This window comes from Passer domesticus, chromosome 5 (assembly GCF_036417665.1).
Source record: "Passer domesticus isolate bPasDom1 chromosome 5, bPasDom1.hap1, whole genome shotgun sequence".
NCBI lineage: Eukaryota > Metazoa > Chordata > Aves > Passeriformes > Passeridae > Passer > Passer domesticus.
In genome coordinates, this window is record NC_087478.1 from 47375917 (window position 1) to 47389867 (window position 13951).

General features: G+C 54.5%; 1 protein-coding gene across 5 annotated transcripts; it reads left to right on the forward strand.

Annotated features, from left to right (window-relative positions):
- The first annotated feature begins 929 nt into the window (after positions 1-929).
- Positions 930-9666, forward strand: TOB2 (transducer of ERBB2, 2). 5 transcript variants are annotated; one of them, XM_064420099.1, is made up of 2 exons: positions 930-1172; positions 5229-9666. In XM_064420099.1, the coding sequence occupies exon 2, from the start codon at positions 5315-5317 to the stop codon at positions 6335-6337; it is 1023 nt and encodes a 340-aa protein (XP_064276169.1). In that variant the 5' UTR covers positions 930-1172; positions 5229-5314; the 3' UTR covers positions 6338-9666. The 5 variants fall into 5 exon arrangements, with proteins under 5 accessions (XP_064276169.1, XP_064276173.1, XP_064276170.1 ...); XM_064420103.1 differs by lacking the exon at positions 930-1172 and adding an exon at positions 2094-2156; XM_064420100.1 differs by lacking the exon at positions 930-1172 and adding an exon at positions 2309-2494.
- The last annotated feature ends 4285 nt before the right edge of the window (positions 9667-13951 follow it).

Genomic DNA, 13951 nt, shown 5'->3' on the forward strand with positions numbered 1-13951 from the left:
ATCTCCCAGCAGCGCCCGCGGCGCACACCCCCTTCGGCTCACTGGCCGAGGCAGCGCTCCAATCCGAAGGCGCCGCCGGGGTTGGCCAGCCAATGGGAAGGCTGTTGCTAACACGCCGCAGTTATTTTTAGCACGGCCGGCGCTCGCGCACCTTGCGGTCTCTCGTCTCCGCCGCGGCGGGGCCGGCCCTGCTCTGTTGGAGGCGGAGGGACACAGGCGTGCGGAGACGAAATAGTCCGGGAGGCGGGAGCGCGTGCCGGGGGCGGGGTCTCCGTCCCCGTCTCGGGGCCGCGGAGGTGGCGGTGCCGCTCCTGTGCTCCCCGCGGTGACACCAGCCCGCCCGGTTTGGCCTTGCCCCGTTGCTCCCCGGGGAGATGCGCTCGCAGTGCCGCGGGCTCCCCGCCCGCATCGGGGACCGGGGATCCCGAGGGGTTCGCAAAGATGGAGGGAGCCGGGATTGCCCGTGGGCACGGCTCCCCGAGCTCCTCCGCTGTAGCGGGGCGGGGGGCTGCACCACGCGGTGTTCGCAGACGTGCTGGGGGTGTCAGAGAGCTGTCCCCTGGGCAGTCCCGGGGCTGGCCTTGTCGCTGAGCCGGGGCTCGAACCGTCCCCGCGGTGCGCGGGGGCGGGGACCGCGCCGGCCGGTCCCGTCTGTCCCCGCTCCGTTCGACTGCGCTCCCATCCCCCCGTCGCCTTGGGCTAAGCCGCTTGGGCAAGTCCTCAGGTCAATCCCCGCTAAGGCCGCGGCCCCTTCCCTCCTTCCCCGGAGCTCGGATCCGGGATACTCCCGGTTCCGGGGGGCAGCAGCGGAGGCTCCGCCGGCCCGGCCCCCCCGTCCATCCCGGGGCGCTGCGGACGGCGACGGGAGGGGGAAGTAGTCCCGGCCCGCCCCCCGCGGCCGCATCACGCGGGGCGGGAGCGGATCCGTGCGCCGGGAGGTTGCTAAGGGTGAAAGTTTGCCGTGAGTTGGCTCACTCGGGGCCAGGGCGCGGGCGGCTCTGGGGGCGCAGCAGCGGCATCCGCACCACAGCACCGGGCCCGCCCCGCGCCGTCGGGGACAAGGGAGGGAGGGGACGGACGAGACGGGGCAGAGCAGAGACGAGACCTGCCGGCAGCGCCCTCGGCCCCCGCGACAGCCGCCAGCAGCCGCCGGCCCTGGATCCGAGAACGAAGTAAGTGGGGCCGGGGCTGCTTTTCTCCCCCACACCCCCTCTTGGGCTGGGACCCCTCCAGCGCGCGTCCTCTTTGTGAGCTCGGTCTGAGGGGACTCATCGTCCCCCTCCCCACCAGGGACAGCGATTTGCCCCTCCGTGGAGTCACTGTGGGGCCATGGTCCCCGGGGGGATTAATGGGGCTTCAAGGGAGAAGAATGGGGATGAAAGTCACTGGGTCGGGGACGCTTTGCAGTGCCCCAGTTCACCATTTTGTTCTCTAGAGCCTAGTTTGAGGGGAGGGGGGGTGGGCGGGGGGGGCGGGAGCGGGATGCGGCTCAGCCCCAGCCCCAGCAGCCCCAAAAAAGGCAGCCTGGGCCCGAGGGCGGTGGTGGGTGCCCTGGGCTCCCGGGAAAGGGGCATGTCGCCGGCGTGTTCCCTTTCGTGCGCGACGAGGTCCGAGGGGGAGAAGCCCGGCGACAACAAAGGCGCTGTCGGGGCTGGGCTGGGCTACCCCCCCTGCTCGCCTCCCCCCATTTCTCCCGGACACCCCGGTCTGCCGTGCCCCGCTGGCTGTGCGGGGCCGGGAGCTCGCCCTTGCTGACATACCCCCATCCATCCGCCCCGCTCTGTTGGGAACCTTGTTTGCCGACCTCGCGTGCCCCACTGGGGCGAAGGGGACAGCGGCGGGGGGCGGGGGAGAGGGACGGAAGGTTACTGGGCTTTGGCCTCCGGACTCCGTCCCGCAGCCGTGGGGGGGAAACAGCTGTGGGGTGGGGACGCGCCCGCCCATCCCTGCCGAGAGGGAGGGAGGGAGGGGAAGGGGAGAAGGGGGCGGCTGCCCGGCGGTCCCGGGCCGCGGGGCGTGTTCCCGGCCGTGGGCAGCGCCGCGGAGGGCGGGCGGGCCCCAGCGCGCATGTGCGCTGGAAAATTTTGCGCCCTGCCCCGGCGGGGGCCGCGGCGGGCCGGGCGCGGGGCGCGCCGGGAGCCGCAGTCCGGGCAGAAGTAGGTCGCGGGGCGGGGAGCGGGGCGAGGACTACAGCTCCCGGCGTGCCGGGGACGGAGGGGCGGCGGGGCCCGTCCCGCGGGGCCGTTCGGCCGGCGGGGGAGCCGGTCCGCCGCCCTTGGCGGGGTGCGGGGAAGGGCGCTCGCGTTGCGGGCGGGTGTGCCCGGCCGGGGAGCGCCGGCCGCCGGGACTGCCCTCTGTTAAGTGCCGAGGCGGCGGCCGGCCTGGGCTGGGCCGGGCCTCGGTCGGGAGTCGAAGGGGGATACCCGCAAGGTCACCCACCGTGTTGGTGTAGTCGGGAGGAGAGGGAATCGTTCCGTGTTCGCTCTTCTCTGTTGTAAGTGATGGCCTGGCCTCACCCCTTCAGCGCACCGATAAACGGGGAGTCTGAGGGGGATCCTGCCTTCCCTCGCAGAGCACAGAAACAGCTCTTTGTTCCCTGCCAGCACCTCGACGTACAGTAAGCCTTTAGTTTGAAAATGCGGGCCTTTATGGAAGACCGCTCAGAATATCTCTTACAATTGATATTCAGTAGTTTTTTCTCTCAGAGCTATGCTTCTTCAGTTGGAAGTGGTTTTGGGTTTGGGGGTTCTTCCATTTTTTGTTTTAATTATTTTATGACATTTCAGTGCAGTAGCTTGAGGGGATCCTACTGGAGCTCATCTTGCCATGTCAACAACCTGAGAAACCAGTGACTTCTTTTTGCCTTTGGCAGGTATCAGTTAAATGCCTCTACCTTGGCAGCTGTTGGTGTTATTAGGCTAATTAACTTACCTTTTTCATAACCAAGGTACAGAGTATTCTCTTTTTAGGAAAACTGGAGAAAAGAAAAAAAATGAGATGATGTATAATTGTACCTCCTGACAGGTTTCTGCAAAAAGTTGATGTGGAACTGGGGTCCTCAATGTATATTGATACATTTTTATAGCAGATAGGATGTTAACAAATTTTGGCCACTGTTCATTTCCCAGTCTTATCTGATCTCTTAATAGATTTTGGTTCTGGATTAGAATTTATCACAAGATAAAAGACTTACAAACGGGCTGTTCTCTTCCTGCTTAACTTGCTGGGATCCAAGGTGTCCTCTCTTTTGAACATTCCAAAGCAAACGAAGTTAGAGAGCTCCATGTAATCCTTCCTTGAGGTAGTACAGTCTATTCAAGCTTTTGTTAGGGTTTAGATGTTCTCTTTAGGGGTTTGCTTCATACTTAATTTTTGTAGAAAAGGCTCTGTCATTGTGCCAGGACTTTTGCCTTCTGGAAAGGACTTCTTCTTAACTGTTCCTAGAAAAACTGTGGTTGCTTATTTCTTTGGTGTTCTTACTTGGTCAGGTTGCAGTGACCTACCAAAGTTTGTTACATTACAGTAATTCCCTAAAGCTACTTTTAAAGGAAAGACTTCTTTTCCACTCCCTTGTTCCTGTGTGTTTTTATGTTGCTGAGTCAAACCCAAAGGGGGTTCCTTCCAGAACTGCCTCCTTGGCAGATCAGAGGTGGGGGATCTGTTTCTGGTTACCATCTTCCTAAAGCTAAGCCTCTGTGAACGTGGAGTAGTACAGAAAAAGCATAGAGTCTGCATCCTTTTTTTTTTTCAGTAAAGCTTTAGAATATTTGAGGGCTTCTTCAAAATTATTTGATCCTTCCTGTCCACTAAACTAGACCAAGCAAACAAGTCTGGTCAGTTTTTTAACTGCTGCTGACTTAGGCCGACGTGGATACCTGGTTGTGCTGCTGGGATTTTTCAGGGGAATGCTAACTATGTATGTTTGTACTTCATCCCCACCCCCAAATAATTGTCACACATCATAAACATTGGCTCAAGTGCTGTACAGGAATATCCCTAAAGCCCATTTTAGGAAGATGGTTGAACACAGCGTGTCTCTTTGAGCAAGGTGAGGGCAGCTGAAGACAGAGCAGCCTCTGACTAAGCTGCCAATTAAAAACTGGATATTCTTCTTTCCCCTGGAGAGGTGTGGAGGCTACTGGAAGTGTGCTTCCTCTTAAAATATCTGTGAGATTCATCTTCCTTGGATGAGTGACCGAGTGTATGCTGACATACCTGGTTTTGGGTTTTTTGTACCCAGACAAACATTTGCAAATCTATGTGTAATGGGAGAGTTGAGTGTTGTGGTTGTGCATTGTGCTTTTGTGGGTTCTCTCCATTTCAGAGATTGCCTCACAAGGCAGAGAGAGAGAGGAGGGAGGATTATTTCAATCTTTGGCAAGCAATTTCAGTTTTTATTAAGTAGGTATCTGATCCTGGCAGAGCTCATCTTCCCTCTGTGCAGGGATAAACGATGTGAACTGTATTGCACAGGCTGTTGGCATCTTTGTCTTTTGTGACCCTACGCACGTTTACTGCCCCACTCTCCCCACTCAGCAGACTTGAACTGAGATTTTATGCTTGTAGCTAGGCAGAGTCTCAACTGGCTACACTTAATGAGAGATGTGCCTGCTAGTCAAGGGGATAGTAAACACGGGCTGGCAGCTGGTGTCCTGGCACCCTCCCTCGCTCCTTCTCGTCCCTCGTGCCAGCAGGACGTGGCACCCGGCACCCACCCGGCCTCCCGGAGGAGAGGCTGGCCCCGCTGTCCTGAGTGTGAGCAGGTCTGTGCACAACGCTGCTGAGCGAGTCACGAGGCTGTTCAGGTGCTGCTCTTGTGCTCTGGAGAGGCTGGTGCAGGTGAGCCCTGCTGGAAGCAGCTGAGTGCCAGGGCAGGAGAGGCGTGCTAGGTGTGCTGCCAGAGCTCTGCCAGAGCAGACAGTGCCCTGCTGGGTTGCAGCAGCGGTGCTTGGCAGTGAGGTGAGTGTGATGGACCTACTTGCATACAGCTAGTGCTACACCCTTATTTCTTCTGAAAGAGGAGCAGGGAGAGTTCCCCTTATCATCATCCCTCTGTTTTGAGGATCAGTAGATTTGTGGTGACTCTCCTAGAGAGCATTACTTCTTGTTAGTATTTGTGCAAACTGCTCGTTCTGCTTTGTTCACGAAAAGGCGCGGTTATTTATCTCAACAGGGGGAGAGTTGTTGTGTGCTCTAGTGTTCATCCATCCTTTTCTCTCTTTCCCTAGGTCTCTTTGGAGTCAAAACTTGTCTATGTTTCTGTCATTTTGTCACTTTTAATACACTGCCCTGACTTGCTTGCTGGGAAGAGAGTATGCATCTGGAGATCAAAGTTGCTCTTAACTTCATCATCTCATACCTGTACAACAAGCTTCCTCGGAGGCGGGCAGACCTGTTTGGTGAGGAGCTAGAGCGCCTGCTGAAGAAGAAATATGAGGGTCACTGGTACCCAGAGAAACCTCTGAAGGGATCTGGCTATCGCTGTGTTCATATAGGGGAGACGGTGGATCCCGTGGTGGAGCTGGCGGCCAAGCGGAGTGGGCTGGCTGTGGAGGATGTGCGTGCCAACGTGCCAGAAGAGCTGAGTGTCTGGATTGATCCTTTTGAGGTTTCCTACCAGATCGGTGAGAAGGGCTCTGTTAAGGTTCTCTACCTAGATGACAGTGAGGGCTGCAGTGCCACAGAGCTGGACAAAGAAATCAAGAGCAGCTTCAACCCCGACGCCCAGGTATTTGTCCCTATCGGCAGCCAGGACAACTCGCTGTCCAACTCTCCGTCCCCCTCCTTTGGCCAGTCACCCAGCCCCACCTTCATCCCTCGCTCTGCGCAGCCCATCACCTTCACCACTGCCACCTTTGCTGCCACCAAGTTCGGCTCCACCAAGATGAAGAAGGGTGGGGGAGCCGGAGGAGGGGGCGGTGGAGCAGGGGCTGTGCAGCAGCCCAGAATGGTCAGGTCTCCCACCACCAACCTGCTGAAGCACAAGGGCCTCTCCCTGTCGATGCACTCTCTGAACTTCGTCGGGAGCGCTGGGAGCCAAGCCCCGCAGTCACAGCTCTCCCCCAACGCCAAGGAGTTCGTTTACAGCGGCGCCTCGCCGGGAGCCAGCAGTCTCTTCTTCGACGGTGTTGCCAGTGAGAGCCAGGCCAGCAGCATCCCGCCAGCGTCGCAGTTCAACGCCAGCACAGGTGGTACCTTTGACATGGCTCAGGTCTTCAGTGGCAGCACCAATAGCCTCTTTTTGGAGAAGTCTCCCTTCGTGGAAGGACTCAGCTACAACCTGAATGCCATGCAGTATCCTAGCCAGTCGTTCCAGCCCGTCGTCCTGGCCAACTGAATACAACGGAAGGAGAGTATTTTGGGGCAGGGAGGGAGGGGGGAAACAAGAACAAAACAAACAAACAAGAGGGAGAGAAAAGAAAAATAGAAATATACAGAAAATATTAAAACCTTACAAATATAGGTTCTTGGGGAAAAGAGAGAGCTCAGTGTTGTTGCGCTGTGCTGGTAACGCTCCTGAAGCACTGAATTGTTTTTTAACTCAGTACCTGTGCTTTTTTCCTACTCACTTTTTTACTCCTTAAAATGAGTCTTGGGCTTTTTTTTGGTTTGTGTGCCCTCTTCCCCCACCCCAGCCCAGGACTGGTGCAACTGTAGGTCACAATGCTCCTGATTCCCTGCACCACCCCCTGCCCCACACTGGACACAGGGTCCTTCTACCTGGGTGTAGGGATGTCGTCTCCATACCACCGTGCTGGAGGAGGGACAAGAAGAGGATGAGTCAGTGTTGGTGGGGACACACACCTTCTTGTTGTGTGCTAGCCAGGATGGGTGGGTGAGCTTGCTTTTTCTGTGTATACAGAGAACATTGCCTGTGCCCACGGCGCAGACCATTGTGCTGTTGTGGCTCTAGCCCAAGCTGGCATCAGCTGTTCTGTGTGCTGAAAAGCACTAACTCTTCTCCTTGACCATCTCACAGCATATCACAGTCAGGGCAGAGCATTACTGTGAAATGGCTTCTTCCTGCTCCCTTCCTCATCTGCACTTCCAGTTGTGGCTACAGAGGGACAGTGCTGTGAGCTTTGTGGCTCTGGTTATTGGATCTTTCTGTACCTGAGAAAGAGGGCCTTTTTTATGCTCTCTCAGGGCTGCCCAGTCAGTCTGGATGACAGCCCCTGTGGTGTAGAATCACCACCTGCCTCTCTCTGTGGCTTGGAGGAGGTGGCACTGAACCAGCTGGACCCCGCTTGGATCCTTCCCCCACTTCCCAGATGTTCTCCCCAGCAGCAGGGGCTAGCATCCCCTTGAGGTGGCCTCTGAGGTCAGAGTTCTCATTATCTGCTGTGAATTCATCATCTTGTCTGAGAGAGGAAATTCCTTTTTAGTTAGCGAGGCAGCATAACTTTTCAAGAAGATCGGGTGATGTTGTTGAAGCTGCTGTCTTGAGTGGTAGCATAAGGGTTTATGCTTTCAGCCACGTATGCACATGACTAAATCCCTTCCCTTGCCTTTCTGGAGAAGCACGAGGAGGTGGTTGATCCAGTGAGAAAAGGCAGCACCTATCATAAGTTCCTCATTCCAGCCTGATCACATCAGCATGGACAGCAGCAAGCTTAGGGCAGAGCTGGGATGGGCTCTCGAAAGGCAAGTGGTTGTCTCAGTGTGTGAATGTATGGTGCCTCTTCACAGCAGGGATGGGATATGGGACTCTGCACCTTTCTCCAGGATGATGTGTGGCAGTCAGGCAATAGTGGCTGTTCAGCTTGATCCCTTCTGTGTCGAGGACTCCAAGACCCACCTTCACAGAAAGCCAAAGGAGGACTGCTTCATTCCCAGGAAGGATGGAGGCTTTTTTGGTGGGAAGGGAGGTTTCCTTGGAGGCTGCTGTGTGAGCATGGAAGTGTGCAAAGAGGAGAGAGATGGAGATGATGAAATTGCAGTCTTTGAAGTTCTCAGTTTAAATGAAAAATAAGCTTTTGCTGCTTCCCAAACTTGAGGTTTGGTTTTCTTTTAATGATGCTTCTTGGGGCACAGTCTGAAATCCACTCCTCCTGCACTTGTGGAACCAGTGTGCTCTTTCAAGAAATCTCTATTTCAGGTGAGATGAGCTTGACCATGTGCTTTTCTGCTCCCTTCCCTGAGATGGAGGCACTTCCAGCCCTTTTGTAGTTGTGTTGCCTCTGAGCATTTGCAGAGGGTAATGGGCTGTCCCAGGGAGACTGTCTTTGCCCAGAGCTCTCCCAGGAGTTTCCAGTGTACCCTTCCCCTCGATGGCTGATGGGGTGCAGGGTCCTGACCTTGTGCCCAGCATGGGTTGCTTGCTCTTGAGCTATGACCAATGCAGCAGGTGGGTGAGGAGAGCAGAGCCCAGCCAGTTTCCCCAAAGCTGGTGCCCACAACCTCAACCCTGCAGGTTTCCAGACTAGGACAAGTTGATGAGGAGTGGCCCAGCTGTTGTGTTCCCCTTTTTTCTTTCCTTTGAACCCACTGCTTTTAACGGATGCTACCACTGCCATGGAGTCCTTCTCCCCAACAGGGGGCTGCTGGGTGCCACCCCACATGTTGCACTGGACTCTGAGGGGTGTTCAGCCCCTGATGGCAGGACCCGGTCCAGTTGCCCCCGACTGTCCCCACATCTGGCAAAGCCACCTGCGAGCTGCTGCCGTGAGACAGCGTGCTCTCCTCCAGCACAGGGAGGGAGGGAAAAAGTGGGGATGTCCCCTGTCCACTTGCTTATGTGTGTGTGAAGCTTTGATGCTGCTTTGCCCTGCCACACGTATTATACCTGCTTTAAAAATAGTGGTGTGAGTGGAAGGAGGAAAAGAAGAGGGACCAACCTCTTTGCATCTTAAAAGGAAAAAAGTGTGCTTCAGAAATGTTCCTCCAGCATCAGGCAGCAATGGAAACTAATGGCCTTTTCAGGTCTTTTCTAGTCTTGGATGTAGGCGTTCAGCTTCAATTTTATTTTTTAAAAACCTGCACTAATTTACCTGGTTTCTTAGGAAGAGAAGAGAGAAGATTTTTTTTTTAACTTTTATTTTTTATGGGTTTATGTTCTTTTTGTTGATGTCTGTTTGTATTGAATAATTTGCTACATTTGTAAAATGTAAGAGGTATATATAATATATGTATATTTCTAACGTAAAAAAATGTAATTTTTTTCTTTTCAAGATTTTTTCTTAAAAAAGAGGAGAGAAAAAAATATTTTTTCAGGAAAAAACTTTAAAAAAAAAAAGAAGTGGTGAAGATTCCTTTCTCCCCACTCAGCCTCCCTTTCCTCCTGCCCCTCTCCGAGGAGTGAATCGACAGTTGCCTTGTGGGAGAGGAGTGAAAGAGGACAGAAGTCTGTATGTCTCCGAGTGGAGGGTTTCTGCCTGTGCTCTGCTTGGGGTTTTTTTGGAGAAGGGGACTACTGAGATGGGGAACCAGGGGGTTGCTGTCTTTTTCTTTTTTTTTTTTCTTCTTTTTTTTTTTCTTTAGCGAAGGAGGAATACAATCAGAGTTTTGTATTCAGAATGTTGTGCAATATTTTGGAACGGGATATTGGTGTGTCTAGAGATTTAGTTAAAAACAAACAAAAAAACCCCACAAAAAGGTTGATCAAATCTGTACAGTTTCTATTGTTCCAGATTTTTTTAAGTTTGTATTAAAAGCATGATATAATAACTGTTTGTCGTGTGATGTGTGCTAAGTGCAGAGAGAACGCCTCGGCCATTCCTGGTTTTGGGTGAGGAGGAATACAGCTGCCTTTGGATGAAGCGGTGCTCAGTGTTAGCCTTGCAGGCAGGGTCCTGGTTTCACAGCATTAGGAATAGCTCAGTGATGCCCAGGATTGTGCAACATGGCCAGGACAGCTGTCTCAGTGACCTCTCCTGCTGCCAAGAATAGCAGTACATAGGAAAAAGTGGCGATGTGCCTGGCCATCCCTGGTCCTGCCATGATTCAGCTCCCTGGAGTGGGGGGAGGAGAGCTGGCTCTCCTCTGGGGGAGAGGAGGGAGCCTTCAGTCAAGCAGCAGATTTCCTAAAATAACCAAATTGTGTGTCAGCTGACTAGGACCGTCACCTCTGAGGCTGGCTTAGGAGCCCTCTGGTGCCACTCATGGGGTAGATGAAGCTCCCCAGGGCAGTGCTTCCTGCAGAGAGGGGCTGATTTTGGGTTGATTTCTTTCCCCTCTGCACCAACTGGTTTGTGTTTATTCTGGGGTGGCTGGGGTACTTGGGAGCATCAAGGTACATATGCAGGCTCTGTCCTCCCTGCTGTGAATGTTCATCCAAGGTACCTTCCCATAGTGAGGTGGGCATGAGAGCACACAGTAATGACAGTGGTCTGATTTTGTTTTTCTTTATAAACTCACTGCTCAGTTTCAATCACTGTTCAAGAGAGCTTCTCCTTCTTAGCAAAAGGAGATGAGATGGCTGAGGAAGGTGTTGAGATGCCTGTCATGCCCCACGTGTGCTGCTGGCTGTGTAACCCAGCTTCCCTAACCCTGCCACGCTCCTGCTGCCTCCTGCTCCAGGGGTCCCTCAAGTTCCCCATGCTGCCTCCTTAAAAAGCTGTTGAAGGGAGCTGTTCTGAATGTCCTTGAGGAAACCAAACAAGGAACTGGAGCTGACTCCCACTAGCATCCCCCATGCCTCCTCAGCCCCTCTAGCCTAAATTTCTTCCTGGGAGAGCTCGCTGTGCCCTTGGTTTTGCGAGCCCCAGGAGCTGGGCTGCTGCTCATGCCTACTGTGTGCCTCGTGACTGTCACACTGCACTAGGCAACAAAACTATTTTTTCCCCTTTGTGTCTCAAACCCCTTGTAATCATTTATCTAAAGCATGCACAACGCTTGCCCTTAGACATGTTTTTGGAAATGGAAAATCGAGAGCGCCTATGTGCCTTCCTGATCCTTGCCCTGCATTTGCTCAGCTGTGACGCAGGGAGGCATGGAGCCTTTCCCTTTTTGGGCACAGGTAGGGCCTGGAGTTGGCTTACAGCTGATAGCTGCACAGCCCGAGCAGGGATTAGGGAAGAGGTTGAGTATGGGCTTGTTCCTCCCGAGGTATTTGTCACTGTGCTGTCTCAGGGAGCAGGAGTGTAGGGAGCTGAACCCCATATGCTGCAGCGTGCAGGGAGGGGCTCTGCCTTCCATCAGCCTGCAGAGGGGAGCTGCTGGAGCCCGTGTTGGGCCAGTGTGGGGTAGTGCCTGCGTGTGGGAGTGTTTGCCGAATGTTTGGACAGTGACCGAGTCAGTCCCCGAGCAGCTTGCTCCAGCAAGGCACAGCAACAAGATGGGACTTGTCTCCTGAAACCTCCGAAGCAAGGGGCGTGGGGGTATTGTTTAGACACTCGTCACAGGGGACTCCGTTATTAAGAAGGAAACTTGAAACTTGAGTCACCGAGAAGGCGGGCTTCTGCCTGAAAGGAGGAGACAGCTCAGGTAGAAAATGCCACACTTCAGCCTGGGGCTTTTCAGTCTGTGACAGCAGCAGCAGCAGTGTCTGACTCGAGCCGGGCTGTTTGGGGAGTAGGAAGGGGCTGGTGCCCAGAGGAAAGCCTTAGACAAGCATGAAAAACCATTCTCTGTGCTGTGTTTAAAGTACACGTCCAGCAAAATAGCTTGAGTTTAGTTCAACAGGAGAGGATCTCCTGCTACCCCAGAGCCTCCTGGAGACTCAGGATTATTGGGATTGAATAACACATGGCATGGGCACTGCCAGCAGCGGGTGCCTCCCCGTGTCCCAGCACTTGCTGACATGCCAGGACCGAGAGGTGGAAAAACACCACTAGTGGGGGGGCCAGGACCCGCTGAGTCCTTGGCATCCCCCAGGAGTTTTCCTGCCAATGCCACCTGCTCCATGCTCACATGGCTGCAGCCGCAGCACTGCCCGTGGCCCCAGCGGGTGCGAGGGGCAAGGTTGACGCCACGGTTGCAAAGGGCTAGACAGGTCTTTCCACCCCACATGTGTCCTCCCCCAGAGCACAGGCACCAGCCCAGCTGCAGGCTGTGGCCAAGGTTAGCCACCTCCAAAACCTTGCACTTTTTCCTTCAGTTTCTGTGGCAGGGCTCCAATTCAAACACAGCCGGGAGCATGTTCACTCCCAGCCTTGCAGAGCTGTTCTTCCAGTGTCCCCCCACTGCTGCCTGTGTTGTCACCTCCAGAAACATGATATTTTTATAAAGCTGATGAAGAATGAACCTTTTACCCTCCATCCCTAAGACACTCCAGGGAAGGATAAGCTCTATCTGGCACACATGGTGCTTTTGAGTTGTACAGGTTAGTGAAGGACACATTTTGTGTGTGGCCATTGCCAGTGGCCAGTGACTCCAGCATGGTACGTGTGTATGTCAGGAGGGAATGTGCTCTTTTTTCTTCTCTAAGAAGCCCTCAGAAGGCACAGGAACGAGGTAAGAAAAGAGGGTCAGGGTTGAATTTTGCCTCTTTGCCTTGAGGAGAGGTAGGGAATGGTGCAGGTGAAAGTGTGTTCTCCCTCTTCACCGAAAGTCCCATGTTATTCTGCAGCTGCTGAGTCCCAGCTGAGGAGGGGGCATTTGTGCTTATTTTTGTTGGCCTCACACTACTGGCACAGTTTGCATGCTGAAGGAAGCAGATCCTCAGGAGGGAGTGTGTCCCTCCCACTTTGCAGGGTGTTTCCACCAAGGACAAAGTTTTCCTTCAAGTGAATCAGCCAGAAACTGCTTGCAGAAGGTGCAGCTGGGGCTTTCATCAGACAAAAATGAACCTGAAATGACCCACACAAGGTGTAGGGAGGCCAATGGGCGATGTTGCTGCAGCAGGAAATGCTTTTTTCACGGGCCTTGGTTGCAGAGCTCAGCAAATTCACGCAAGGGCCAAGTCCAGCTTCCCTCAGCAACAGGCGTTCTTGCATTTCCTGATCTTCCTGCGGTCGGGTTCAGTGTCAACCCGTGCTGTTGCAGGCTCCCTCAGAGGCATGAGTGGCGTCACAGCAGGCCTCGGGCACCTTTCCAAAATTGACCAAGGTCATCCTCTGTCCCTACCTATGCCAACATTGCTGGGCTGCTGAGCTGCAGCTGGGAGGACACTCCGGACGTCCCCCGCAACATCCAAAGTGGCAGCACTCGCACAGTGCATGGGGCAAGTGAGGGGCACACAGAAAAACTGGGGGGAACCACAGAGACTTAATCGGCCAGGGGAGAACTGGGGTTGCCATCCTTGTGGGGACTGGCAGCAGTGGAGAACACAGGGAAAAGAGCAGCAGTGGTGTCTGGAAGACCACAAACATGAGCCAAGGGAGGACTGAGGAGCAGACGGAAGGAGGACAGCACCCCAGGGACATCTGAGGTGTTTACACACACAGGTGCTGATGCCACAGGGAGGCAAGGAAGGCAGGAACTCTCCTCTTCCCATCCCTACCTGGTGAAAAGGTGCATGTTCCCAGTGACCCAGCAGTTCCATGGGCCTCCTTCTTTGCGAGGACAGCCAAGCAGAGCTTCTTCATCCCCACCTGGCTCCCTGCTTGTTGAACTCTCATGCATGATCCTCCTCCAGCTCTCAGTCTGGGCTGGTCCTGCCACAGTGTTTCCCCTCTGGGGACATGGCCAGATCTTACAGGGGGGCCATGAATCGCAGTGCGTTCGTTGCCTCCATCACAGATGTGGAGATGCCAAGGCTTGGGGGGAAGCCATGGCTTCACTGCACTCACAGGCAGTATGAGCACGGGGCTGGCCACCATTGGTCTCTTCTGCTGCCTCATGTTGATCCTCCAGCACCGGGAGCTGCTCTGAATGGGAAAGGAGGTGATGGAAAAGGATCGGAGGGAGACATGCTGGGGAAGGGCAGCTCATCCCTTGCTGCCAGCTGCCACTGCGGAAGGGAAAGGGCTTGACAAATCCAGACAAAATAGGATCTAACAAAACAAGACCAGAAAGAACACAGGTGGGCTGTGGTGCTCCAAGGCAGAGCTGAAGGTGATCTGCTCTGCTG